Below are 25,992 nucleotides of genomic sequence, written 5' to 3' on the forward strand. Positions count from 1 at the left end.
AACCGGGGCTCCCCCGGGGCGGCAGGGGGAGGGAGGGAGGGCGGGCAGGGGGTTTGCCCGCCTGAGCGCAGGCCTGCCGCCGTGACGGGGGTTTGCGGGTGAGAGCCGCGGCGCTTGAATGGCAGCCGGGGGCTCGTTGTAGGGGGGGGGACGGTAATTAACTTCGCTGCCCGAGGTTAATTGACGGCGACCCAGGCTCGATGCGATCTGCACGTCTTTTTCTTACCGGAACGCGTAGAGAAAGACCGCTCCCCACCCGTGGCTGGCGGAGGGAGCGTTCGACGGGAGCGTGGGAAGGTCCGGGGAGAGGAACGCCACCTCCACGCAGAAATGGTTTAAAAGCTCTCCATGGGCGTTACGCGTAACGTACGCCACTTCTTGTCTATCGCCAAAAAGTGACGGGCGAGGAAAGGCCAACTGCCGGCGCTATAAATCAGATTCTACGTTCGGCTAAGGCTACCCCTGCCGACCTTGGCCCTCGTAAGGCTTTACATCATCGCCGCTCTGACGGATGAGGCGCGGTTGCAAATCAATCGCTCCGTCAGGTCTAACCCAGCTCTGAAGCTGCCACGGGTGCCCCCGACGCGCTCGTGCCGGAGCTGTGTTTCCCTCTTGCTCCGTCCAGCCTGTTCGGAGTCTGGTTCTTTCCGTTCTGCCTCCCCGCAAGGGAAGATGCAGTTAGTTATTACCACTCGGATCCTTTTTATAACTTGGATATTTTATAGTGGGTTCTTAAATTCATAGTGGGAAGTGACCCAATCCTCAAAGCTATAGAAAAGCCTTGATAAGTCTTTGCATAATTAGAAGCAAAATTGTTTTCTAGCTGGTCTTGGGGTCGTGCCACATACGTTCTTAGCAGAGGATTATTGCAAACCGATACCTTATAAAAGCAAAGAAGTCTGTCTCCTGTAAGAGTGTATCTACGGAACACCGTATCCATTGGTACCCGGTGTTTTTCTCTGTGGCCCAAGTCCCCTGAGAATAAACTGTACTACAAAACACAGTGATCGTTATCCCGGCTGTGTTCACTGTGCACCTGGGGCTCGTCTGACCCGACACAGGACCTCGGTTGCCACAAGACAGCAAGTCGTGAGTGAAGGCAGCTCAAAGCTTTCACTTTTCCCTGGCCAGAGGAAGCCCAGAATAAACAGCAAAGCCCTCCAAGGCAGGTCTAAGTAGGGTTTATGGATTAACTGTAAAGTCCCTTGTCCTCTGAAGCGTGTCCTTTAGTATTGGCAAAGCAAGCTGATGGTCTCCACGCTTCATCCCCTGTTCTGACTTTCTTTTTCTTTTCTGTTAGCTTTTCCCCCCATCTGTTCTGGGTATGTAGCAGATGAATACCAAAGCTAAATCTCTTATCTCATGCAGAGAGGACTTCAGCTAGGTTTTTGTTTTACAGGCATGAATGCCTTAGCATAGCTGTCTGGTTTAGCAATTAACTGTGGCTTTCCTAGTCCGCTTGGAGTGTTTTGCACTTCAACTTACATCTTATAAAGACTGATCATTTCATTAAGGACTAACTTGTCCAACCCAATTTTGAAGCTTCTGTTTGGGGTGGGAACTTGGTAATGTAATGCTATTTTTTTGCAAAAAAAGAGACTTCCCTGAAGCAGGGAGGAGATGGCTACAGAGGGACAAAGTAGGCCAGTAACCTTTAACAGAGACAAAAAAAGATTCTTTGCAACCTATGCTGTCATTGTAGAAGTGAGAAAAAAATATACTGGGAGCTATACATTGCTCTCAAGAGGAAGCACAGAGCCCAGGTGGGCTTTGAGCTGTGGAAATCCAGCTCAGGGTAACAGGATGAAGCTCTGCTGAGTCACAGAAGTTTTTTTCAGAAGCCACTTGAACAGATCCTAGTGAGAGATTTGAGTTTCAGGATATCCAGGATAATACATTGAAAATATTGGGAGCCTGGGAGCTTCCTACCAGTCCTTCTCGGTGAGAAAAAACACTGGCGCCAGGGAGTTTTAAGGTAGGAAGCTTGATGGAAACTTGCCAACTAAGTTGTGCCCAGGATTAAGAAGATGAGCTTAAGTGATTTGTTTATTTTTATCTGGCTGTGCATGCTTCCTGAGTACAGCCTTCATTCTGGCACCAGTGGCAGTTATCAGTACTGTTGTGTGCAGGGGCTTTACCTAGCTCAGAAACAGATTGGAAACTTAATTTTTTTCCAACTTAATCTTTAAAAATTGGAGCTTTGTGTCTCCAGACCCCTTTGAGCTTTCTGCCTTGGGCTTGCCACCAAGCAATAGAAATAGAGAGATACAGCTGCAGTTTCAGGATCTGAATTGCGAAAGTTGCAATCTGTGGGAGATGTAGTTCTAGCAGAATAGAGGGGCAGGTAGCCATAGGATATCCTGCGCGTGGATTGAGAACCTTCTCCCCTGCTGGTAAAATTCACAGTAATTCCTTGGGAGCAATGCCGCCGTTCCCTAGCCTCACATCATCATTCTTTGGCTGTACCTAGTTTCTTGTGTAGGTGACGTTTTTGATCCCGTTGCTACTCAGGCAGCCACCTTTTAAATATGGCAGTTAGGTATTTTGCGCTTATTTCTCCTACTTTGAGCTGCGCTACCTTCCTAAACGCTTTGCTATTACTGCACCACCTTCTGAATGGGATACATTACAATCTCCTTGCTCAGCACTATTTTTGCAAATGGTTTGACAATAAATGCTCGTGAGTGCTCGTTGAGTGAAGGCAGTGAGTATCTAACCTAGACTTCCTTTTCTAGGTATTACCCATGCCTGCTGCCGGTTGTTTCAGAGCCCTGTGAGAATGCTGTGCTACACAGGTACCCTCTGTGCTTGTCAGCCAGCCCGTGCAGTATCCTGGAGGTCTTAGATTTAGTTCCCTTGTAGTCTCCTTGTCATGTGTCGGACGACAGGTAATCGCTGCAGGCTCCTGGTTAGCAATCCCTGTAAGCCACGCGTTCTGAAAAGTCCTCACCCTCTGCTAATACCCGCTCTACATGTAGTCTAGAAAACAGCCAGAGGCTTAGGTATTTCCCTCTTCTCCGAATGTGACATTTCTCTCAAATGTGTGGGTCACCCTTGCTTTCTTGAGACGGGAATTCATCCCTCGCATCTGGCTGTGATAACGTCTCAGAGGAACAAGCTGCTATTGTCTAACTCTTTTGTGTATTCAGCATTGTGGAACTGGGATGGTCTGATGGAGGCAGCGTAGCTGCTTTGGATCTGGACTAGTTGGTAGTATGTTTTCTTGGTTCAGCCAAAATGAACCAGGGAGCCATGTAAGGCAGTAGGAAGTAGTTTCTTGCATGCAGGAACTGACCCAAATGGAACTGTGATGGCATGAATATTGAAACTGGTAAGTGCTTTGGAACCTGGTATCTCCTTTGCTCCGGTTCTTTTGGCAAATAACATATTAAGGAATTAATCTAAGCAGTAATGCAGGCAGAGGTAAGTTTGTGATGACGGCAGACCTCATCTTTCCTGAGTGATGAATGCAGTCCAGGACTTTTCTTTAAACTAAGGAGAAGGTTCTCCGTTCACAGTGAACAGGTGAGGGTTGTTTATTTTTTCCATGCATTGAGTTGGAAGGTCTCAGAGACCACAAGACATTCAGGGTAGCCATACTGAAATGCAGCCACTGCTGGAGCGAGGATCTGGAAATCAGCCAGCGTATGTCATCGTACTGCAAAACAGGGAGATCTTACATTTCCTAAGTTATGGAAGTGTTTGCTAGTATTGAGTGAAAACTTGCCCATTGTGTATTTTCAGTAAGTTCGTTTCATGATCTCTGCCTGAGTAGTACTGCATTTCAGTTGTAGAGTATGGCAGAGTGGCTTGGGGCATTCAGGATGGAAGCTGCTAGGGAAATGAATATTAAATACACTTCTTGGGCAGGTCTTCTGTCTGTTTTATGGTCTTCTGAAAAATCTATATGCTCTGTATGACAAAGAGTATGGTTTTTCTTAAGAAGTAGGAAGGTCAGAGCTCATCCTGCCAGGTAGGGTGAAGTGAGCAGCCTCTCTTAGGGGGACAGATTTCTTTACGATAAGCACAGATTTTTTTACTAGAGACTGGATGCTCATATGTCTCTCCTTCTCTTCTAGGTTTAACTGGAGTGAGCTGATCCCTCTGCGGTTATGGGGGAGAACCTTAGGCTTGCAGACAGAAAACTCACAGTTTGTCCTGGAAGGCATGCCATTCCGCATATTTGGAGGTTCAATGCACTATTTCCGAGTCCCCAGGGAATACTGGGAAGACCGCATGCTTAAGATGAAAGCATGTGGCTTAAACACCCTCACGACGTAAGTGTCCTCACTCCCTCGGCTCTGTCACACGTACCTTGCAGCCTCTCCCCTCTTCCACGGTAGTTGGTGGGACTTTGTCGTTAATCCCAGTGGGCTATAACAGTGTCTTTCTGTACTTGTTACTAGGAGAAAAGACGCAGAAAAGAGTAGTGGGGGCTCAGGTTTTCTTTAACCATCACACACTGTGGTATCCTCAAATACTGTCTGGAACAGATGTCTGTCAGATGTACTGGGAAAGTGCCTTCTTAATGCTGACCTGATGAGGAAGGGTCAGGCTCTGAAACAGCCATTCAGCACGGCTGTGATGTAGAAATTGCTCTTGTTTGGAGAGTGAAAGATACCTAGACAGAGACCACATTTGACAGTCTCGAGAAACTCGGATTTTGCAGACCACGGGAAAAGAGTGCAACAAAGTAAGGACCTGTCAGAAAAATGAAAGAAAGGCACAGATAACATGTAAATAGACACTTGTAATGTGTACATGCAGTCATCTCTGGATCTGTTACTGACTAACAGAGCGAGTGCATAGTTTTTTTCTGTGCTTCACAAATGCAGTGCCCTTTTCGGCCCTTCACCTCCACTGCCCTAACTCTGCATTTCAGGTACGTTCCATGGAACCTTCATGAACAAGAAAGAGGGAAGTTTGACTTCAGTCGAAACCTGGATCTAGAGTATGTGGTACAGACAGCTCTATTATTAAATAGTCCTGTTTTGAGGGGAGGGTGTGCCTGTCGGTTCTGGATGAAGAGGTCATTTCCAGCTTGAAGCGGAGCCCGTACCTTGATCAGGCAATGGAGACCCTCATTCCTTCCCCTGCTTTCTGGAGTCCTGGGAACTTACAGGTTTAGTACCAATCCAGTATAGTTGCTTCATCAAGCAATTCTCTTCTGGTTCTGGTACCTAAATTTCACAGTGATTGGTGTATTAGGAGTGCATGGAGTAGGGATTCTGCAGTCAGACAATAATTATGCTGTCTGGATCTCTAGGGCCTTCCTTTCACTGGCAGCTAAAAATGGACTGTGGGTGATTCTGCGTCCTGGACCTTATATCTGCTCTGAATGGGACCTTGGTGGTCTGCCCAGGTAAGTGTGTAAATAGTTCAGTTGAGGCAAGTGTTTGGGACTGCGGAAAAAAAACCAGACAAACCCCCTGATCATACAGTTGAGTCTCCTTCAAAGATTTAGAATCACTGGCTGTTAGATGGGAATCTTTATTTTCTGTGTCCCCAAAGCAGGTGAATACTCATTATGTTATTGTGCTCTCCGAAGCAGTAGAGATAGTAAGCCTGGAACCAGAATTTTTTTTGAGTGGTTATTCTCTAAAATAATAGTTGTGTTATGGCATAATGGTTACAGCAAGAAAATAGAATTGGGGAAACCCATCTTCTATTGCTGTTGCAACTTGACTCTCTGTATAATAAGAATAGTAGTATTTACAGCTTGATGTAAGAATTCGCTTCATCTGAGGTCCATTTTGGAAGTCCTCCTAGAACATGTGTATTATATGGCTGGCAGTAATAAAGACCCATAACTTTTCCAACCTCCTGTTGTATTTTCTTGTAAAGCACACAGCTTGCTTGTAAGAGACTTTACGAGCTGAGTTGAATACGTCAGCATTGAGACTTGCGTGGTTACTAGATCCCGGAGGAACCAGTGCCAGGTTACACACCCCTTGTTTTCCTTACGTTCACAGAGCATAAACCTCAGTGGAGACACTGGACAAAATTTGGGGATTATTTCTTTCAATCTTTTTGTTTTTCAGAATGCCCTGCCTCTGCCATCAGAGAGTTCAGGTGCAGAACCACGGAGGTGTGTCAGGGTCTTACTCATGAGAGCATGGCTACTTGTGACCAGAGGCAGTAGCTAGCTCTACATTAGATTGAGAAGTGCATATATTGTCAGTTGTTGCCACATCATCCATGTATTTTTTTATCACACAGATAAAAGATTCTGATAAAGAGCACCAGTACTATTCTTATTTTACAGATAAAGAGGCAATGATTTTGTAAGCCCACCGAGCTGCATATAGCATACAGGAGTTGAGTCTTTCAGACCTCTGGAAGCACTAGTAGTTAATGCCTCCGTTTGCAGAGACAAGGAAGGTACAAGCTCACGCTGCTTAAATTGCTATAGCACTACATTGCTCTGCTTTGAAACAAATTGCCCTTTTCTGTGTTAACCCCAAACCAGCAAACTAAGTCTTGTAAATCAGCAGTAGAAACCATGGGAACCAGAAGCTTTGTTTTGAGCCATGATTGGGGTTTTATGAGGGAGCACTTGGTTGTAGAGTGCCCTTGGGGAAGCAGGGAATTCCAGAGTAACCTTTAGAGAGGTAAGTTTAGCCCTTGAAATCTTATTGGGAAAGTTAATGAAATGAGCTTAGGCCCAAAGTACAGAACCAAAAGAAGGGAAACAGCTTAGCAAGTGCAGTCTGGACTCAGTTAAAAGTCTGAGTGGTAGATAGCCTCACATGGTGTCGTTCACTGACTCGCGATGTTGTCCATACCTGCACTGCAGGCTTAGCCAAGTGACACAGAAAGTTCAATGATTCCTGCCCAGATGTGACTTGATGTCGATGGATGGTGTTACCTCTCGCAGCCTTGACTGGACAGGAGACTCTAATAGATTCTGGTTGATGCTTTTCTCGTAGTTGGCTACTGCAAGACCCAGAGATGCAACTGAGGACAACGTACAAGGGCTTCACAGAAGCTGTGGATGCCTATTTTGATCATCTAATGCCTATTGTCGTCCCTCTTCAGGCAAGTGCAATCCATTACCCTCTCTGCCCACAAGCAGGGACCATCTGCACAGAGGAGTGTGAACTGTGTGTAATGGCAGCAGGTTGAAGCAATAACAGATCTACCAGCTTCGCTTTAGGAACCAGTATGGACTATAGTTGTCTGTGTCAGCTCTCTAGATCTAGCCGTTTGGTTATGGATAGACTTTGGGAGGATGAGAGGGTGAAGCTGAGTCCGTCTGAGGCTCATGCATCTTTCCTGCAAGCTAGTGCCACAGTGATTTCAGTCCCTCTGATTAGAAATCACGGTGAACAACTCTTCCCTTTTGTTCCCAACAGTACAAGAAAGGAGGTCCCATCATTGCAGTGCAGGTGGAGAATGAATATGGTTCCTACGCCAAAGACCCAAACTACATGACCTATGTTAAAATGGTAATGTTGGCACATTTACTTGTTTCTGTGGTAAATCTCTCTCATAAACTACCTTCCTTATAGTATTTTCTTCCTTCTGAATAACTTTTGAGCATGGCTTCGGAAACCCTTGAAAGCGTCAGTGCATAATCCAGCTGCATTTCCCTTGATGTTTCTTCCCGGAGTGGAAGAGATGGCATATGACCCTCTCAATACTGTTAAGCCTGTGTTCTTATGTCTTCCAGAGAAGACGGTGATAGGGAAATGGTGGACTATCTGTAATACATAGCTGGCCTTGAAGAAGCTGTCTCCTGCTGGTCCTGTTTTGCTTCTCTTAGATGACATTAGAGAAAGGTTTCTCTTTGTTGACTTTCCTGGGAGGAAGGTTTATGTGAACAAGCCACCAGCACACTCCTCAACTTGTGTAATCTGGAGTTCAGCATCAGGCAGATTAATTTGCCTAATGCCTCCCTCACCGTTGTCAAATGGAGACTAGACTGTGCCCTGGCTCTTTTCTCTGAACTGAATGATAAAGAGTTGGCCAGTGCCCAAGGAGGTCAGGTTATCCTGGTGGATCTAACATGAGTCTGACCTGTTCATTTGCCCCTAGTACAATTGCAAGGCAGACAGTTAACAAGATCTGCAGTATGTTTTACAAGTTTCATTGTTTCGTTTCTTCTCACTGAATGCTTAAAAGTGTTGCTGCACTGGGAGAGGTTACCCGTCCTGTGGTGTGTACGTGCTGTAAATTGTATGTTCCCTGCTCTTCTGCTGCAGCATTATCAGATCCTTCTGAGACCCTTCGGATACCCCAGCTTCGCCCTGAGCACCCTGAGGTTAGCTCTGGCTCAGTTGTCCTATTGTTCAAGGTGCACAGAGGCTTTTCAACCAAATAAATTGCGTGGCAGGAGTCCTAATCTGCTTAGAGTGGTGCCCGCTCCTGCACAAACTCCATCTTGTGGACTGATTTAACATTGCTTAGAAGGTTAAATATGAAGTGTACAGACAAACAAGTTAAAGAGTTAATTACCAATCTGAACTGATAATGTCAAAATTGTCTGTTATATCTTCATAGTTTCCCTCCCTATGTCCCACCAGTGGCAAGCATATAAACAAGTGGCTTTCAGAACCCTAAGCCAATGGGGCATGGAGACTCTGTTCTGTCTGAACAGCGTGCCGACTCGGTGCTTGCTTTTCCATATCTCGGTGATGAAAGGGCTTGTGATGTTTCACAGACTTGTCAGAACAGATTTCCTTGCCAGGCCTGTGGGTGTATTTTTGCAGTACTGTTTCGTCATATTCTGGTATTATTTGCAACTTACATCTGAGGAAGTGTATTATAGTGGTTAAAGAGGAAAATGTGGGAAAGCAGGATTTGCAGGGCTTATTTTTTGGTTGGAGTGGGATCTAATGTGAGGTGGAGCTCCTAGTCTTTGTTCTGGTTGGGCCCTGAGCTTTGAATGTGGGAAGCTGATTAATTCACATCTGCACCTAGCATATATGACAATGTTGCAATCTTCCTGGAATTAATATACCCATTAAAAAACCTCCACAATTCACACAAAACCTGAAATCCTTGTCCTTATCTCACTCTTTGCCTTCCAAAATGTGAAGGCCATGAAAGGGTGTATTGACACCTCCCTCCCCACACAGTACATGAGCTGGGATTAGCTGAGCACACACCCCTGTCTGCCTCAGATGCTGTTTCTATTCCTGGTTTCTCTGCTGCACCCTGAAATCCTGTAATGCATTTCAATGTGTGGCAGCTCCCTGCCGTTTCTCCATCTTGCACTCATATTGAAAAGGAGGTGAAGAAACTTAGTATCAATGCAGTGCTTAAGAATTATCATAATAAAATTTGTTAGAAATTCTGGTTCCCTCAGTCGCTGAATTTTGTCAGATAAGCAGCATCTGTTCAGGTATCGATTTAGTGATGATAGGTTGATAAACTAACCAGGTTGTCTTAACTCTGAATTGGGTTTGTCTTTAAACTCTGTGTTGTAATGCTTCTCTAATGTAGGCTGTGTGTAATGCTCAAGTCTACTCTTTGTGCAGGCATGGGCAATATGCAAAGGTTTCTTTAAACACACAGCAGATTAACTAGTCGGTGCACATGACACAGGTAACTCCTGTGTGAGCCGATGCGTCTTCATCACCATTTTACAGTTAGTAATTTAGAATTAAGAGACTGAGGCTTGTTTTCAAAGCTTCTTGAAGCTGAAGGAATGACTTCCAGTGCAGGTACAGTGAAAAGAGGGGATCATTTGCAACTAGGATTTCCTAATCTCTCCTTCAGACATCAGCGGCTGTTCTGTAAAAACACAACTGTAAGAGCACAGTCCTAATGGGAAGAACCTTTCGTGTGCATGTGCATTTTAAAAACCTTAGAGTGCTATTTCATACAGTGCTGTGGTATTGAAGAACCAGTAAATTCATTTAGACTTGACTGTTCAAGAACATAGGTACCTGAGCTGTCCTGTGATGGCATTCACTGGCAAACCAGCTATTTTCTCCTTTCAGCTTCCATTGTTAGACAGTCAGGAAAGGTGAGCTGCTTTTCTTTTTCTTCTTCCACCTGAAGGCCTCTTTTGATGGAAAGCAGTGAAGCTATTTCTTAAACCGATCTCAGAAGAAGAAGATAAAATCCTGAAGTTTGATGCATCAGTGAGAAACTGATCCAGGTTTCTAAAACAAAATAAGATTTTTCAGTTGTCTTTAAGCTGGAAAAAGTAGGCAGGGAGGCTTCAGGAGGAATGGGAGATGTCACAGGAATAATATTTCTTACCAAGCCACTACCAGTTTCAAGCTATCCCCAGAGAAGGTGATAATGTACTTTAATGCTTTAATATCCTGACAAATACTAAACTCAGGCTGTTAACACAATGGCTTTTCCTCTTTTTGATTTAGGCCCTGTTAAACAGAGGGATTGTGGAGCTGTTAATGACCTCAGACAACAAGAACGGGCTGTCATTTGGCTTAGTGGAAGGAGGTATGTGCTTGTAGGAGAGCAAGGTAAGACCGTGTTCTTTGTCCGGGGCAGCTGATAAAACATAGCCTTTGAATGAGAGCAGTATGCTTTGTGCGCTAAGCTGCACCCATTAGCTGTACCCTGTTTGTGACTGGAGCTTCAGCCACAGGGAGGGACCCCCCCCTTAGCTGGATGGTATACACAGAGAACAAAGCCAGTCCCTTCCCAGAAAGGTTTAGAGTGTTTTTCTCAACATAAGGTGTAACGCAGTGATAGCAGGATTGCTCCATGGGGAGGCAGCCTCTCTGCTTTCAAGGATATTAAGCGTGTGCAGCCTAAATACCTTGCTGCCTTCTGTCTAGTATTGGGCGTCTGTACTTCCCAATGAGGTTAGGCAAGAGATGGCAGCACCTAGCATTTCTTGATGCTGAAGATACTACTTCTTATTTCTTCATATGAATATATATTAAACAAGTACCTCAGCAATTACTAATGGTAATAACTTAAGATACCTGCTTTGCAATTAGAAAGAGAAGAAAAAAGCCCATCAAAACCTTGATTCTGAAATCTTACATTCTGTAACTTTAGCAGTAGTTTGCAGGGCAGCCCTGTCTTCTCAGCAAGCTCGCTCTCAGGTGTACAGCCTTTGGTAGGTAAGGTAAAGGAGGGTATCAGATGTGTGTAATGCAAAAGGATGTCCATTTTCCCTTTCCCTTTTAAAAAGTGTAATTCTATTAAGTGTTTAAAAATGCTGCTTAGCACCCCTCCTGCTTTTCACTGTGAAGAAATGGAGGTAGAGCTGTTTGAGTTTCACTGTGCCCTAGATCTGATTGTTTGGGGCATAATGCGATACTGATTTTCAGATTTCCAGATCCAGTTCAGCTGAGATTTACTATGTACTTGGCCTCTGACCTCTCCTGTGCTTCTGCCAGTTGCCTGCCGGAGTAGTAATTGCTTCCCTGAATGAATTGTTTGCAGGGTGAAGTCTTTGAGTGCTCCTGTCATTGCTCAGTCGTAAATACTGTTAATTTTCTAAAATCAGGCATGGAGATGATTAAAGGGAAAGATTTTTCCCTCCTTTTTTTCCTCCTCTTGTTTTTATATGACAGTACGAGAGGGACAAATTCAATAACTCTGAAGTCCCTGGGCTCTCACCATTATGGTGGTCTTCTCAATTGTATTTTTTTGGTGTGCAGCAGTTTTCAGCCTTGACCACATAGAGTCACTCTCTCCCTGCCAGCAAGCCAACATGCAGGAGGGCTGGTGTGGAAATGCCTGTCTAGCCCTCACCATCTTCTGTGAGAATGTTTACTGCCTCAGAGCTCGTTCTTGTTTTGAGTTGTCTTTTCCAGCGTGTTGCATGCTGAGAGCTCTTTGATACCAATTTGCCTTTTAGATGTCATAACAATCTGCTCATTAGAGTCAACATGTCAAGTAATCAGATGCGTGGAATAACTAGGGCTCAAAGCGGTATAGCAGCAAGGTGGTTATGAAAGCGCTAAAGGAGAGAGAACAAAATCCACTGTAGGAGTGCGTGAGAGAATAGAGAGAAGGCTCCTAACTGGAGTTTAAAACTAATGCAGTGGTTCTGTTGTTTATTCTGTTCATCAGTGGTGTACCAATTTCTTTCCAAGAAGCATTTGTAGGTTTCTGTTAATGCCAGGAGCAGTCGGTCTGGTGCTCTGCAGAGAAAACTCTCTGTTGTAGAAGGATCTGAGACTACAGTATCGTAGCCCTTATTCAGTGGTTGCAGCACATATTCAGGGGATGAGGGGGAAAGCTTTTGTTGTGGGTTCCTTCATGCTCACAGGTATAGTGGGATGTCCCATGCTGTAGGGAAAATAACTCTGTCAGTCTCAGAGTACCTGTGCAGCTCCTGCAATCCTCCTCCCTTCACTGGCATGGTCAATGGCAAGAATCCCAAGCCAGGTGGCTCTAAACTGACCTGGTACAGCCCTTCTGGGAGCTGATGGGTGACAAAATAAAACCTCTGGATTCTCTCCAGTCCATGCCCGAAGCACCATGGTGGGAAGCTGTGTCTATGTGAAAACTGCCTACTGTGGAAAAGATGAATAAGGCTTTGGGGACTGGTTCTCCACACCTTTACACCATTTTCAATGGTGTGCTGTTAATCTGCATGAACAGCAGAACTGAGCATGTTCGCCTTCAGGATTGCCAACTAATGTATTACATCAATGCTAAATCCATGTTTTATTTTGTTCTCCCACTGTGTTTGCCTGTGCCAAATTCTTCAGCTCAGCACTCTACATAGGTCAGCCTACTAAAATCAAGGTATAAATAGTGAGAAGTGAGCTTTTGCTTCTGTAAGTATTCTCTTTGAAGTGCTCTGTCTGACACAACTGGGGCTGGATTTGATACCAGCTCTCTTGTAAGAAGTCAAGTTTTAATACAGAATCATACTGTTGCTCCTGCATTTTCAAAGTTTCTTGGGAGAAATATCATCAGTGTGTCTGAAGGCTAGAGAAGTATGAAAATGGTTCAAACATGTACCGGGGGCTGGGACACTGATACCAGATTAGTGTCTTCTAACGCATCAGCTTCTGCAGACAGGTCTTCCCACTCCAGCACTTGAAGATCATGCAGTGACTTTCACTATATACGCAGCACACACAAACTAGTTGCTGGTTCCCCCATGCTGCACAGGGCAGAAGCAGAGATAAGTCTTCCAATTACAATTTCTATCTGGTTCACTTGCACTGTGGTTTCTCTCACCCGCCCCCACAGACATGACAAGCTGTAAGATATTGCCTGGGTAGTGATTCCTGCAGCTAAAGCCTGGGAGATCAGTGTGGCATCCAGATATGACTTTGTAGTAATAAGTTTGCCTTTATGTGGTGCCTTTTATCTGAGGATCTCCAAGTGCTTTACAGCCTCTAATTAAAGCTCGTGTCACCCCATGAGCTGCTCTGATGCTCTCTCTTTCTAGTATCTCTGAACATTAGAGCTAAAAAGATGGCCTGCAAGTAATTCCACTGTGTGCTGCGGTCCAGTTAGATTCTGCATACTAAGTGAAGACTTGGATAGGAAATTTCCGAGGAGGTTGTATTGGTGGTTCAGAAGATGCTCCAGTTCCCCCGGAGCTTGTGCTGGGCTGATCCCTAAGGAGGTGGTCCCCTAAGCATTTTGTAGCTGTCTAAATTAATAACAACTTTTTATTTTCCCAATAGCACTGGCCACTGTTAACTTTCAGAAACTGGAACCCGGGCTACTGAAATATCTGGACACAGTACAGGTAAGATGCAGAAAAACTTTGTTCATCTAGGTGTTCCAGGACATCATTAGAAATGAAGCACTGATAGTCTGTTTTGGTTTTGTGTGTTGGTTTGGGGCTTTTTTTGAACAAATGTTTGGGCTTCCTTCTCATTAGGCGAAATCCTTCTGGAATCAGTGAAAATACTTATGATGATTGCTCTGGAAAGTGAAGAAGTTTTTAAGTATGCTGTTATCCAGCACCTTCTTAAAGGCTTTCCATTCAGCTGTGTCCTGCCGCCTGTGTTTAGCCATTAGGGGTTAGATTTCATCACACTTTCAAGTGTTGATACCCAGTAGCATCCTACTTTGCAGTTGTCAGACCTCTCTCTTGAAGTTCAATCCTCTTTTTCCCAAACTCATTTACCCTGATGCTGCGGATGCCAAGAGCATGTTTGAAAACTGTAGTCTTCAAATGCAGGGTGCTGATCTACTGCAGTTCTTTCAGGGTACACTGTGATGGGTGTTTCAGTCATTTTCAATACCTCATATTCAGTGTAGATACGTGAAATTGTATTAATGGCGTGCTGTGCAGAAGAGTCTGTTGGCTCGAGTAGGCATTTGGTCCTGTTTCTGCTAGGACCTGCAGCAGAACCGATCAGAGGAATGCTTTGATTCCAGATACGCTTCCACAGCGACTTCACAGAACAGCTTTCACACAGTGCAGTCCTAGGCTCTTCCTGCCTTCTCCGCAGCCCAGCCTACCTGGCATTCAGCAGTGCTCGCTGCAGAAAAGCATTCAAATTTAGTGTGTTGCTTGAGCATCTTTAACCCCGTGTGCTGTCAGATATGTGAATCAGGGGTAGGGAATTGCCTAATGAACACTTGATGCAAAAAGTATCTTGATTGTGTGATGAGGGAGTAGTGAGGGAATAACAAGTTTTGGTTTTTAGTGACAGGTTCTCTTTTTGCATCCCCAGTCCTCTTCTATCCCCGTTGCTCTGCTTGCTCTGAATGTCAGCCTGGAAAGATGTGAACAACTGACATGTGCCCCAGGCCCTGATCGATTCTCTTCTGATCTCTTCCCTTGGCTTTTGCCTGGACTGTGAAAGGAAACCTTGCTGCTGGCACGCTGAAAGTTGAATTCTAACACTTTAATTTGTTTTTCTGTCTTGCACAGGCAAAAGAGGCGATGCTGCATGGGCTTTCACCTTCTTTAGGTCTTACAAAATTCCCCAAACCCTGCAAATGAAACCCCCACCAACTGAATACATAAATGCAACACGGCCCAATAATAGGAGCTCCTCCTTTGCCACACTTACTGATTACAAGATAGGAAGCCTGTCATTCATATTCATAAGGATTAGGAAGCTATGTTGCCTTTTCCTTGTTAGGATCTCTTATTCCAGAGGGCGATAAAACTCTTTGACTAGTTTACTGGGGATGGATCGATTAAACATATTTCCAAGAGCTGGTCTGAACCTGGAACAATTAGATTATTACAGGCACCTGCAGTTGTTTTCTCCTAATGAAACACAAGTTTCCTTAATGCCACTTACCTTGGCCATTTCATGTGGCATCAGATAAAGCCCTGATCAAATAAAGGGCAAGATTGCCTTGACTTGAAATAAATACCATGAGGAGGGAGTGCCAGCCAGGCTGAGCACATGTTGTCCTGTCCGGTGTGATGGGGCTGGGTGGAATTCTACCGGAGCTAAGGGAGCTGGCAAGTGGTGACAAATGGGAAGCAATTGCTCTGTGTGCAGAGCCTTTTTAATGAAGACCTATTCCTGCAAAGGCTAATTCTTTCCTGCCAACACCATATGCGGCATTAAAAAGGCATTAAGCCACTAAGGTCTGCTGTTCCTACCTTGGCAAGCATTGACTGCAGTGCACCTGCAAACTCTCAGCTGGCAGTGGCGTAGCTGATAAGCAGACATTTATAAATGTGTATTTCTAGCAGAAGCTAAACAGTGACAGTTGGTTTGTCTTTTTGCTACAGCTCTACCAAACAACAATATCCAGAACTGTTTGGTATTACCTGATTGTGTGCCGTTGTTTTTGCTTTGTGCCTAGCAGAGTACTTCTCTGCTTTGCTTGCCTGTTCTGGGCATTGCTGACCCACAGCATCTTGTTCCTCACTCGTTCAGAGCTCCTTAGCTGCTTTTTTTAATGCCAACTTGAGAAGAAAACACTTTTGTAAATGATGTCACCAAACTGCATTTGAACAATGCTTCTCTAGAAAATAGGGATGAGTGCAAGACTGCCCTGTCTCCATTTTAACTCTTTGGTTTTGTTTTGATACAGAGAGATCAGCCAAAGATGGTGATGGAGTATTGGACAGGATGGTTTGATAACTGGGGAGGCCCTCACTATGTCTTTGATGCAGACGGTGAGTGCCACGTATAGTTATGGAAAAATGACATAGAACTTTTTCAGATTTTCTGTCCTGCTGTAACCTTTGCTTTGTGTGAGTCTTTGTAAATTAATAATCTCTCAGTGAGTGGGTCACATTGCTGTGCCTTGGATTTTCTTCAGTAGTGTTACTAACCAGCAGCTCTTTTAAAAAAAATATTTCTTTTTTCTTTTTATTTCTCAAAGAGGGACTCTATGGGCTGTGCAGAGAGCCAAACATCTTAGGATATTAGAGATAGCCTCATGCTACTCTAGGTGGATTTTAAAAATGCAGCCCAGTGATATAAATCATCTGTTTCACCTCCTGAGCTAATCTAAATCCTGTGAAGACTTTGTGTTTTGTAAAAATGTCACAAGTGTTGTGAAGCCTCCATCATAACAGCATTACTTGTCTAGTGAATAAACAGTCTTCATTAAGAGAAGATTATTTTACCTTTTGTGGGAATATGGTGAACTTAAGCCTCTTGCAAGTATAGCACCTTCTGAAAAGAAGTATCATGTTTTTTCTAGTTTAAAAGCTCATTAGGAAGGAAGACTAGTATAAAAAAAAAACCCACCAACCCTAGAACCTCCAGGGTATCTAAAGTACAGTGAAAACAGAGCTATTTAAGACTATTTTAATGACTCTCGTGTCTTCCTGCAATTGTCTTTGTAATTGGGTCATTAGTGTGTTGAATTTAGGAGCCCGATTGAGTAGTCCTTGCAACTCTTCTGCTTAAAAGCAAAATTCCTGCTCAAGTACGTGAGCTTTTACTCTTTTTCACCTATAGGAGAGGTATATTTGAATGTATTAATACGTGCCGGTATGTCAGTAGATGTGCTGCCCTTACTGAGGGCAAAATACAAATCACAATACAAATCACTGTAATTACACAGGCGTGACTGACTGACAAGGACCAGAATGTTTGTGTCTACTTTGAATTACTGGAAGAGTGTTAGCCTAGCTTCTTGGTCTGTGGCCTTCCTGGCACTGCCCTTCCTTTACAGAAATGGTGAATACCGTAGCAAGCATCCTCAAATTAGGAGCATCCATCAATCTCTACATGTTTCACGGAGGCACCAACTTTGGCTTCATGAACGGTGCTTTGGAGGCTGATGAATACAAGTCAGATGTCACCAGTTATGGTGAGTTTTCTTTCACTGCCTTCCCTTTGCACCTATTGTGAGACTGCAGCTCAGACTACCCTTTGGGCTAGTTACAGTTGAGAGAAGCCTTGAGAAATGATCACTACAACCACTTTGTCGTGGAAAGACGAGTAGGAACATAGCTTAGAAGCAAATGCCTGTCTAAAACGGGGCTTACTTTAGCATTTCCTATTTCCAGACCCATTCCAGGATGTGGAGGATCCCCTCATTCTGAACTAGAAATAGAAGTCGCAGATGATGACTTTGCTTCATGTTCTCTCCATGCTGGCTCTTCTTTCTAGGGAAAGATGGTGATCCAAGATACAGTTCTGTTTTTTAATTTTACCACATCAAATTGTACCATAAAGCTCTTTTCATCCGAACAGCCCTTTGTTAAAATTGTTAATCGTTGACTTTCTCTTGTGTGAAATTCTGGATACGTGCAAATTAGATCACTAAAAGTATGTTGCTCCTTGGTGAGTGGCTCTTCTCCAAATTAAGCAACTCTGTGGTTGTCTAGCTACATTCACACAGATGAAAGTGTACAGGTTTCCATAATATAGACAGTGCCAAGAAAATTGTGTCTTGGGCTTTTACTTCTTTGATGACAGTGTACTTGAAGGCTGTCCCAGAGCTGCTGTATGTTTTTTAAAACATATGTGCTTCTTTTTCAGATTACGATGCTGTGCTGACAGAGGCTGGAGACTATACATCCAAATTTTTCAAGCTCCGACAACTCTTCAGCATGATCATTGGTAATTATAAATCCAAGAACCAAAATACTGTTCTACCTACAGTGTTAAGTCAGAGACTTGTTTAAAGTGGCCCTTCTGCTGGAGCCCTGTGACTCTGGTTGGTTGGCTGGCTGGGTGCTTTTTCCAAAAGATGGGAGGGAGGACCAAAGGAGGTCTGGAGGGGCCTTAAATCTGTGTTGGCTTTTTGCATCTGAAATAGTTGTTCCATCTTTCTCTTTCTTTTTGCATCACAGGCCAGCCTCTTCCTCTCCCTCCCATGATTGAGAGCAAGGCATCATATGGTGCAATCCTGTTGCATCAATATATCTCTCTCTGGGATGTGTTACCATCTCTTTTACAGGTAGGACCACCAATTTCAATGCATCTCAGTACTAAAAGGAATCACCTCTTAGGTGGAAAAGGTGATTAGTGCACTGGCTTGTTATCCCACAAGGATAAGGTTGGGGAATGTTTCGTCAAGGATATGCAAAGGAGGCAAATCTTTCATCTCACCTTTTTTACTGCTACTTCTGTTCTCTCGGAATTCCAGTTTTGCAAGTCCTTGGCTCCCTTTTCTGGTACCTTGTCTTCATTGCTGTAGCTTTCATAGAGTCATAAGGTAATTCAGTTTGGAACAGACCTCTGGAGGCTGACAGGGTAAATGTAACCTGTGGTGGAGTGGAACACCTATCTTAAATGAATTGCCTCTATGTAGCCTATCAATGCTGAGAGGCCACTTCTGCTGTTAAATTTGTTTCTCCTTTGCAGCCCATTAAGTCAGAGTTTCCTATTAACATGGAGAATCTGCACCTAAATGATAGCAGTGGGCAGTCGTATGGATATGTGCTCTACGAGACTGTCATCTTTGGTGGTGGACATCTGCATTCAAGGGACCATGTCCGTGACCGAGCACAGGTAAGGAGCAGAGGGCAACTGTGACTAACTTCAGTCAGCTATAAGTGCTTTGGTCTTGGCAGCTAGGCAGGAAATGGGTTGACCATGAAGGAAAATGTGAAGTTTTAGATTAGAAGTGTGATTCGCTCTCTTCAGTTCTCAGCTAAGCTCCAACCCTTATCATTTGTAAATCAGCTTGAGGTTCCAGTCTACTAAAACTTACAATGTCTTTAAACATCAGAATACGGAATGTTCGGAGAAATGTTGTGATTTTTTTTTTTTTTTTTTTTCCCCACCTAGACCGAATCAGTGACACAGTTATGGATGCTGAGTTCTAGTTTCAAGTAGAGATGGTTTCCTCCACAAATACAACTTCAGTAACCTATGCAACAAATGATTATAGTATAATTGATGAGAAGTTGCTCTCTTGTGCTCTGTTCTGCAGGTGTTTGTTAACACCATGTATGTTGGTGAGCTGGACTACAACACAGTGGAGCTCTCCCTTCCTGATGGACAGGTAACTAATTGGAGATTGCTCACAGCAATAGTGTGTGGATAACAGAACCAAGACCATTAAAGAGGCATAGCTGTCAAGAAGGCACCTCCCACCTAATCCATTTAACTAGCTGGTATGGTAGCCTGACACAGGGAATGGTTGTTATACCCTAATTAGACGCTATTTCACTAGTGAAATACAGTGTGATTTCACTGCTAAGTTACTATTTGTGATTGAGAAGTGTTTTTTTAATACTTTTCCATGGAGAAAATTCAAGTCATTGTAGTCCTTGCTGCACAAAATTTGCCAGCCATCTTGCCACACCCACAACTGTAGACACCGAGTACCGGTACCCTGTTTGTGCAGATTAAGTCCGTGTAGACTTCATCTTCCTTAGCACAAAGCAGGTTTTAAGGCGCTCTGGGGGCTTTTGCACCTTTTGGGTCTCAATTGAAATGAGGGGGAATGTCTCTCTTCAGCTCTGAGAGTAGTCTTACCCTGGCAGAAGTTGGCAATAAGACTAGTATATTGATTGAATGCATGTTAACAGAGCTGTGCATGGCTCCTAGGAGTAGGTGAGTGAGTGGATATACTAATAGTTCTTATGACTTGTGGGAGAGCTGTATGACATAAGCCTGTACTATGTCAAACTCCATTTCTGGCTCTGTGGGTGATATCAAAGTGGTACTTAAAAATTCAACAGAAAAAAAAGAAAACTTTTATGAAAAGGCTGAGAGTTCCTCAGTGGCATAACTGTGCAGTAGCTGAAAGATATGGGGATACTGTTCTGTGACATAATCCAGAACTTTGAAGTAAACAGATAAATTGCAACTGCCAAAGGTATTGGTGCCACCTCCCCTCTTAAACATGTCTACTGACCTTTTTAACCAAGCATTGTGGCTGATACAGCACATGCTGCGCACTGGTCCAGCTGATGCTCTTCCTTTTTTTTTTTTTTTTTTTTTAACAGGGATTCAGGCAGCTAAGACTCTTGGTAGAGAACCGCGGTCGCGTCAATTATGGCCTGGCATTGAATGACCAGAGGAAAGGTAAGTTAAGTTCTTTGTTCTCAAACTGTCCTAGATAGTTCTCTGAGTTTAAATGCTGTAGAACTGTGCTTTACACAGAACCAGACTGAAGACCCAATACAGCTATCGTAGTGCTAGCCAAGACTATCATGTGGGAGTCAGTGGGAAATGGTGTGACAGAAGGAACTTGTCAAAAAACACAGTTCATCACCCCTTGTCTGGAGTGATCGTACATGAAAAATCGTCACTGCTTGATGGTTTGCATTAAGGCTTCTTATTTTATAGGGGTACAACTAAACCCAAGGCCATCAATGAATCTTATTCTGCTCTGTTAGGCTACCCTTTCTCTTGCTCTGTGAGCATGTTACTTCACAGGGAGAGAAGGAAAATACCTTTTTTTAATCTGTGTTTTCCCCTGGGAGTTTGATATGGGAGGATCACAACATTTAAAAACTCACACAATATCAGGAGGAATCAATCCTGTTGAGCAGAATTTACTAAAATGTTGAAGTCTATCACACAAAACTCTGGAGCTGGAAGAGTTTGAAACCACAGGATTCTATTTTAGTGGGGATCTGTATGCAAAAACTATACAAAATAGACTAAGGGAGTTAGGCACGTGACTCTACTAATTTTATTTTACTGCAGAAGAGGTGCATAAAGCCTCTGCACTGCTTAGGCAGTCTCAACTGCAGTCCCATAATGAGGAGGCTAGATTAGGACCCAGGCTTTGCCTGCTACAGGGAGAATAACACTATCTAACAAGAGAGTGCTAAAGGTAAATTACTTATTGAAATGTCTTAAGATCCTTGGATGGAAAGCACTGGATCAGCACTGGGCATTAGTGCTTGTCCATGTTATATTTTGCTGGGCCTATTAGAGAAGTAACTGATCTACTGCTTTAAAAAAATCTATACGTGGACAGCTAACTAAAAAACAACAATAACAACAAAACTCCATCTGCTGCATGTGCCAGCAATGTTTTCTGCTTGGAGGGTGTTTAACGGCTTGGTGAGTTGAAGCAAAGGAGAGAGTGGAGAGGCCAAAGTATAGTAATGTTCCCCACTCAATCTGGATGAGCAATGGGACCATATGGACTCTAATTCCATTGCAGAATGTGGCTGCTTTCCATCTCCTGCTGTTCCTCGCATTCAAATAGGAAAACCTATCAGCTTTAGCTGTTTTTCAACTCTTCATTACCCCCATTGCTCTTGCAGGCTTAATTGGTGACGTCTTCTTGAATAAAACCCCCTTGAGGAACTTCAAGATTTACAGTTTGGAGATGAAACCTGGCTTCATGAAAAGGTTTGGGGGATTTAAACATTTTTTCTTCCTCATTTGAAACCAACTGTTTACCAGCAGTACAAAATCTAATAGGTAGCAGTTAAATGTATCAGAAAGGCAGCACAAGATGAAAGTAGGTAGGTGGGTTTTTGCACTGATAAGTTCCTTGCTGGTACCTTTGCCCGAAACGATGCAGAAAGTGGTGCTGCTTTATTCATACCTTTATATAGAGGTGAAATGTATTCCCACTGTGGAGGATTTAAAGACTTCCTCATAGCCTGTACAGCAGGGTTAGATGGAGTAAGTAAAAGCATGGCTTACCCAAAGGGGTGGGTCCCAGCACACTCCCATGTTGGAGAAGTTTGTGTCTTTCTTGAAATTAGCTATATGGCTGATATATTTAGTAATTCAAACTCGCAAGGGACGGATTAATTCTAGGAAGCTACTAATAGTCCATTAACAAGTCCAGATGGCTTCCTGTCTTTTAAGTTATTTTGCTTTAATTCAAGAAAGACTGAAACAGAAATCTAGCAGGGATAAGTCAAGGAGCCTCTGTTAGTAGATATAGAAAACCTTAGCAAACGTTTAAGGCAACAGATGCCCTATGGACTCTGGCCATGATCCAGAGAGACTGTTTTGAGTTATATTGTTAATACCAGAAAGTAACACATGTGCATCCCCCAGGATATCACAGCTCCTGCATTTCATGTAGGAATGAGAGAGAGGCCATGTTAAACTGAAATGGCTTTTAAAAGAAAAAAAGTCTACAGTTTTAAATCTCTAAGGACAATCTTAACAGGTGCTGGGGGGCTACTTGAAGGATTCTTATTGATGGGGTAACTCGCAATAACCTTTGACTGCAGGGTTTTAGAAGAGTATTTCCAGTGAGGAACATTAAAGCAAGTGAACTGCCATGCCCAAACAAAAGCAAGATTAGTCAATGCTACAGTAAGTTACTGGCAATTGACCAGTAGCAATGAAACACAATCAGCTTACAGTCACTGCGTAGGAGGATGGAGCGCATGGTATTGTGAAAGGAATTGTCGTTGGCTTTTAGTTGAATAATTCAGTAGCAGTCAAGCTGCACTGGATCAATAAATTCCCTGAATCCAAGAGGTGCAGTTCATAAGGGTCAGAAGGAACATGTTCTGACAGAAGGTGAAGGCTTCTGTGGGACTTCTTTGCTCCTTATTTTTCTTCTGTTTGTCCCCTGCTCCTGAGTTGTTGCCACAGGTAAGAAATAATGCCAGATTGCCCCTAATTACTGCAAACTTGTAATGGTGTGTTCACGTTCCTCAGTAGGAACATGGGCAGAAATGTCTGTTTTGAATCTTGTCAACCCTGCAGGTTTTCCTTGAGCCTGTGCTAGCCACATGCATTTAAAACTTGCACCATGGCACTGTCGCATCTGAAGGAGGATGGGCACTTCAGCAGCCAATGTGAAGCAGAGATTTTTAAGTTGCTGTAAAGTATTAGAGATGGTGATAGCCCCACATATCCTTTTCTTGTACCAGAAATTGGCCTATCAGTGATGTGGCAAGCATAGGATAACGAAGACTGAGACATACCACCAGTATACTTATCTTAAGTGGAGGGGAGAGATCAGCTAGGTGCTTGCCTTGAATGTTTACTGGAGATAAACACTTCATCCCTTTGCAGCATGAAGAGTATTGCCTTTAGGACCTACCACTAAAAAGCTACTGCTTGACATTTCATGCATGCAAGGAAGTAGCAACCTTGTTTTAACAAAATCCATCCGCCATTGTAAGCAGTGATTTGAAATGATCTCGAGACCAGTGTTGCGTCTCTCAGTGCTGCCTGGTGCTTCCCTACTGCGTTTGGTCATTCTCTTACAGCTTGCGACATATTGCTGGATGGAGTGCAGTCCCAGATTACTTTGTCGGTCCGGCTTTTTTTCGCGGAAGGCTGTGGATAGAGCATCAGCCACAGGACACTTTCTTGAAGCTACAAGTAAGTCCTATTTTGCTTTCCCCCCTATTTTTGCTTGATCAAGATTTTGAAAAAGCTGGTTAGAGAGACACTTGTGTAATATGTCTGACTGAGCTCTGTCTTGTAGTCTGTAGTTTTGTAGTCTTCCTCTGATCTTGGAGAAAGAGAATTATTTTGAGGGTGTAGAACTCTTCTCAAGCTGGCAGGTAATTCTGTTCAGTCCATAGTGGTCCTGATAGAAAACATGTGCAATACTGATCCTGCAAAGCTCCTAATGAACAGTTAGTCTTTTTTATTGACATGCAAATGCTATTTCTTTTCTAGTTGCAGAGGAGTAATGGGCACAAAAAATAAAGGAGGCACTAGTTTTATCCCTACCTCCTCAATGTGATATGGAAAGAGTCACTTCTCTGTAGACATGGCATGAGATTTAGCATTCACATCTTCCTTCTGTGGAAGATTGCTAGCTCTTGCATAGAACTTAAGATGAGATATTAAGTATTATTAAACTTCCTCCTCCAATTTCACTCCCTTAGAGCCAAGGTTCATGCCGGTCATTATTGTATTGCTCACTTTTCCATTTATGCTTTGTTGTAAATTATGCTAGTCAGTAGCAATACAGTATTTCTTTCACCTGGGAAATAGGTGAGGGGAGATACTCTATGCTTGGGAAGAAGTAAAGATATGTCTGTTCAAAAGGCTGAAGTTTCCTGTACAAGCATAAATCATGAATTGCACATTTTTGAAAGCTTTATCCTTTAAATTAGTACATTAAGGATAACTCGTGTTCAACAGGGCTTACTTAAATGCTCATGGCTTCAGGGAGTTGCACAGGGAAAGCAAAGCAAGCAGAAAACCTGCAGAAGGTGGCCTGAGAGAATGCAAGTGTGAAAGTAGACTTAGTTTCCTGTGGGGATGCTAAATAGGCGACAGAGCTGCATCAGTAATTCTGTGTACTGTCTTGATTCTAGGGCTGGGAAAAAGGAGTTGTGTTTGTCAATGGTCAGAACCTGGGCCGCTACTGGAAAATTGGACCTCAGGAAACACTCTATCTTCCTGGCCCCTGGTTATGGAAAGGGAGCAATGAGGTGAGAGGCTTTGGTGGGATTTCTCTTTGCTTGTTTGTATTATTAAAGATCCTGCTCTGAGTCATGTCCCAAAAAGCTAGACATACACATTATATTAATTACCTATCTCTAGCTGAAAACCAGCACAATAGAGAGGAAGGAGACTGTTATCTCCTAAGATCTGTGAAAATTAGGGAAGGTGCTGCTCTAAAGCTGACTATGGCTGTGACAACCATTAAGACATGATGAGGATGGCAGCTAAACTTCAAAGCACTGCATCAAGTTCAAAATCAAGACAAACCTGATTTGATGCTGGTTCATTTTCTGCATCATGTGGTGCTGAAGAAGAATCACAGTCACTGTTCAGACTCATTGATTGATCTCTTTAAATGATGCTTCCTTCCCCTGCTGTGATCGTATGCCTTTTCCTCCTAAAAATATTTAAAGTAGCTCAGCCTTTGTATGAAGAACTTTATATATCCCTCTCTTCTGCAGATTGTCATTTTTGAAGAACGCACTGCAGGACGGATAATACAATCTGTCGACATACCTTACTTAGGAAGGACCCAGTACGTGGACTGATGAGAGCTTCTTTCCCATGTTTGGTTCATCTTGAATATTCCTGGTTGCATGTCTGGGGACATGATGGCCCAGGCACTTGGGCATGTTAATTTCCACTAGACCCAGGTAAAGGATTTGCTCTTTGGCAGTAAGTTCAGAAGAGAGAATGGGCCCTGAAGGAACCAGAGTCCATTGTTTCATAGATGGATGCGGAAGCTCATCTCCCTGCACTACCGAGGACCCACAGCTTGGATGGTTGCGCATGATGTTATGGACCGTCTGGTGAATGTGGGGGAGTAAAAAGGTGCTGGAGGCAGGAGAGGGGGAGAGAGAGAGAAAGAACTGAAGCCATCTGAACTGAAAGCTGAGCTCAGCTCTCCAGTTACTTTAAAAATGTGTTATTACTGGCCTCCTTGCTTTTATAATTAGATAGGGAGAAAATAGTTGGTGAACATGTGAGTAACGAGGTGTGGAAAACCATTTTGTTGTGCTTCCAGGCAGAATTTAGCAACTTACTCTGCAAAGAGGCCATTACTTGTTCACTTGTTGGAAGCCAAGCTGGTTGTCAAATGACTTTAATCCAAGCTTTTTTTCCACTAAGTTTTACTATGGAGGTTGTCTCTCTCTCAAAAAGGAAAAAAAAAGTTTTAAAAAGTGTAATGTGTTTTGTCCTATATCAAATATATCATCATGTTTCAGGCCAGGCAGGAATGAGAACTTCCAAGGAGGAGGAGAAAAGGACAAGTTAGTCTTCCAGTCATCCCTCCGCCCCTGCTCTCACTGTGAAGCACCTAAAGATGAAATTCCCCCTTGTAAAATGAGCAGGGATCAGA

The 25,992-nt window shown here is 43.5% G+C and overlaps 1 protein-coding gene across 1 annotated transcript; it reads left to right on the forward strand.

Annotated features, from left to right (window-relative positions):
• Positions 1–348: 348 nt before the first annotated feature.
• On the forward strand, positions 349–25,459 carry LOC104840513 (beta-galactosidase-1-like protein 2). Its single transcript, XM_010581484.1, has 20 exons — positions 349–395; positions 2,736–2,795; positions 4,080–4,277; positions 4,883–4,951; positions 5,267–5,362; positions 6,930–7,038; positions 7,356–7,448; positions 10,335–10,416; positions 13,584–13,648; positions 15,913–15,997; positions 17,008–17,145; positions 17,820–17,900; positions 18,134–18,240; positions 18,648–18,794; positions 19,219–19,290; positions 20,240–20,318; positions 21,515–21,602; positions 23,438–23,552; positions 24,503–24,619; positions 25,094–25,459. Exons 1-20 carry the CDS (start codon positions 349–351, stop codon positions 25,178–25,180), a joined length of 1,935 nt encoding a protein of 644 aa, XP_010579786.1. The 3' UTR covers positions 25,181–25,459.
• Positions 25,460–25,992: the final 533 nt, after the last annotated feature.

This window comes from Haliaeetus leucocephalus, unplaced genomic scaffold (genome assembly GCF_000737465.1).
Source record: "Haliaeetus leucocephalus isolate CR32 unplaced genomic scaffold, Haliaeetus_leucocephalus-4.0 Scaffold773, whole genome shotgun sequence".
NCBI classification, from domain to species: domain Eukaryota; kingdom Metazoa; phylum Chordata; class Aves; order Accipitriformes; family Accipitridae; genus Haliaeetus; species Haliaeetus leucocephalus.

Coding starts and splice junctions, on each gene's coding strand:
- LOC104840513 (XM_010581484.1), top strand. CDS start 349: ATGGGCGTTACGCGTAACGTACGCCACTTCTTGTCTATCGCCAAAAA. Junction 10,417..13,583: donor ATTTGGCTTAGTGGAAGGAG/GTATGTGCTTGT, acceptor TTTTCCCAATAG/CACTGGCCACTGTTAACTTT. Junction 19,291..20,239: donor TCTCCCTTCCTGATGGACAG/GTAACTAATTGG, acceptor TTTTTTTAACAG/GGATTCAGGCAGCTAAGACT.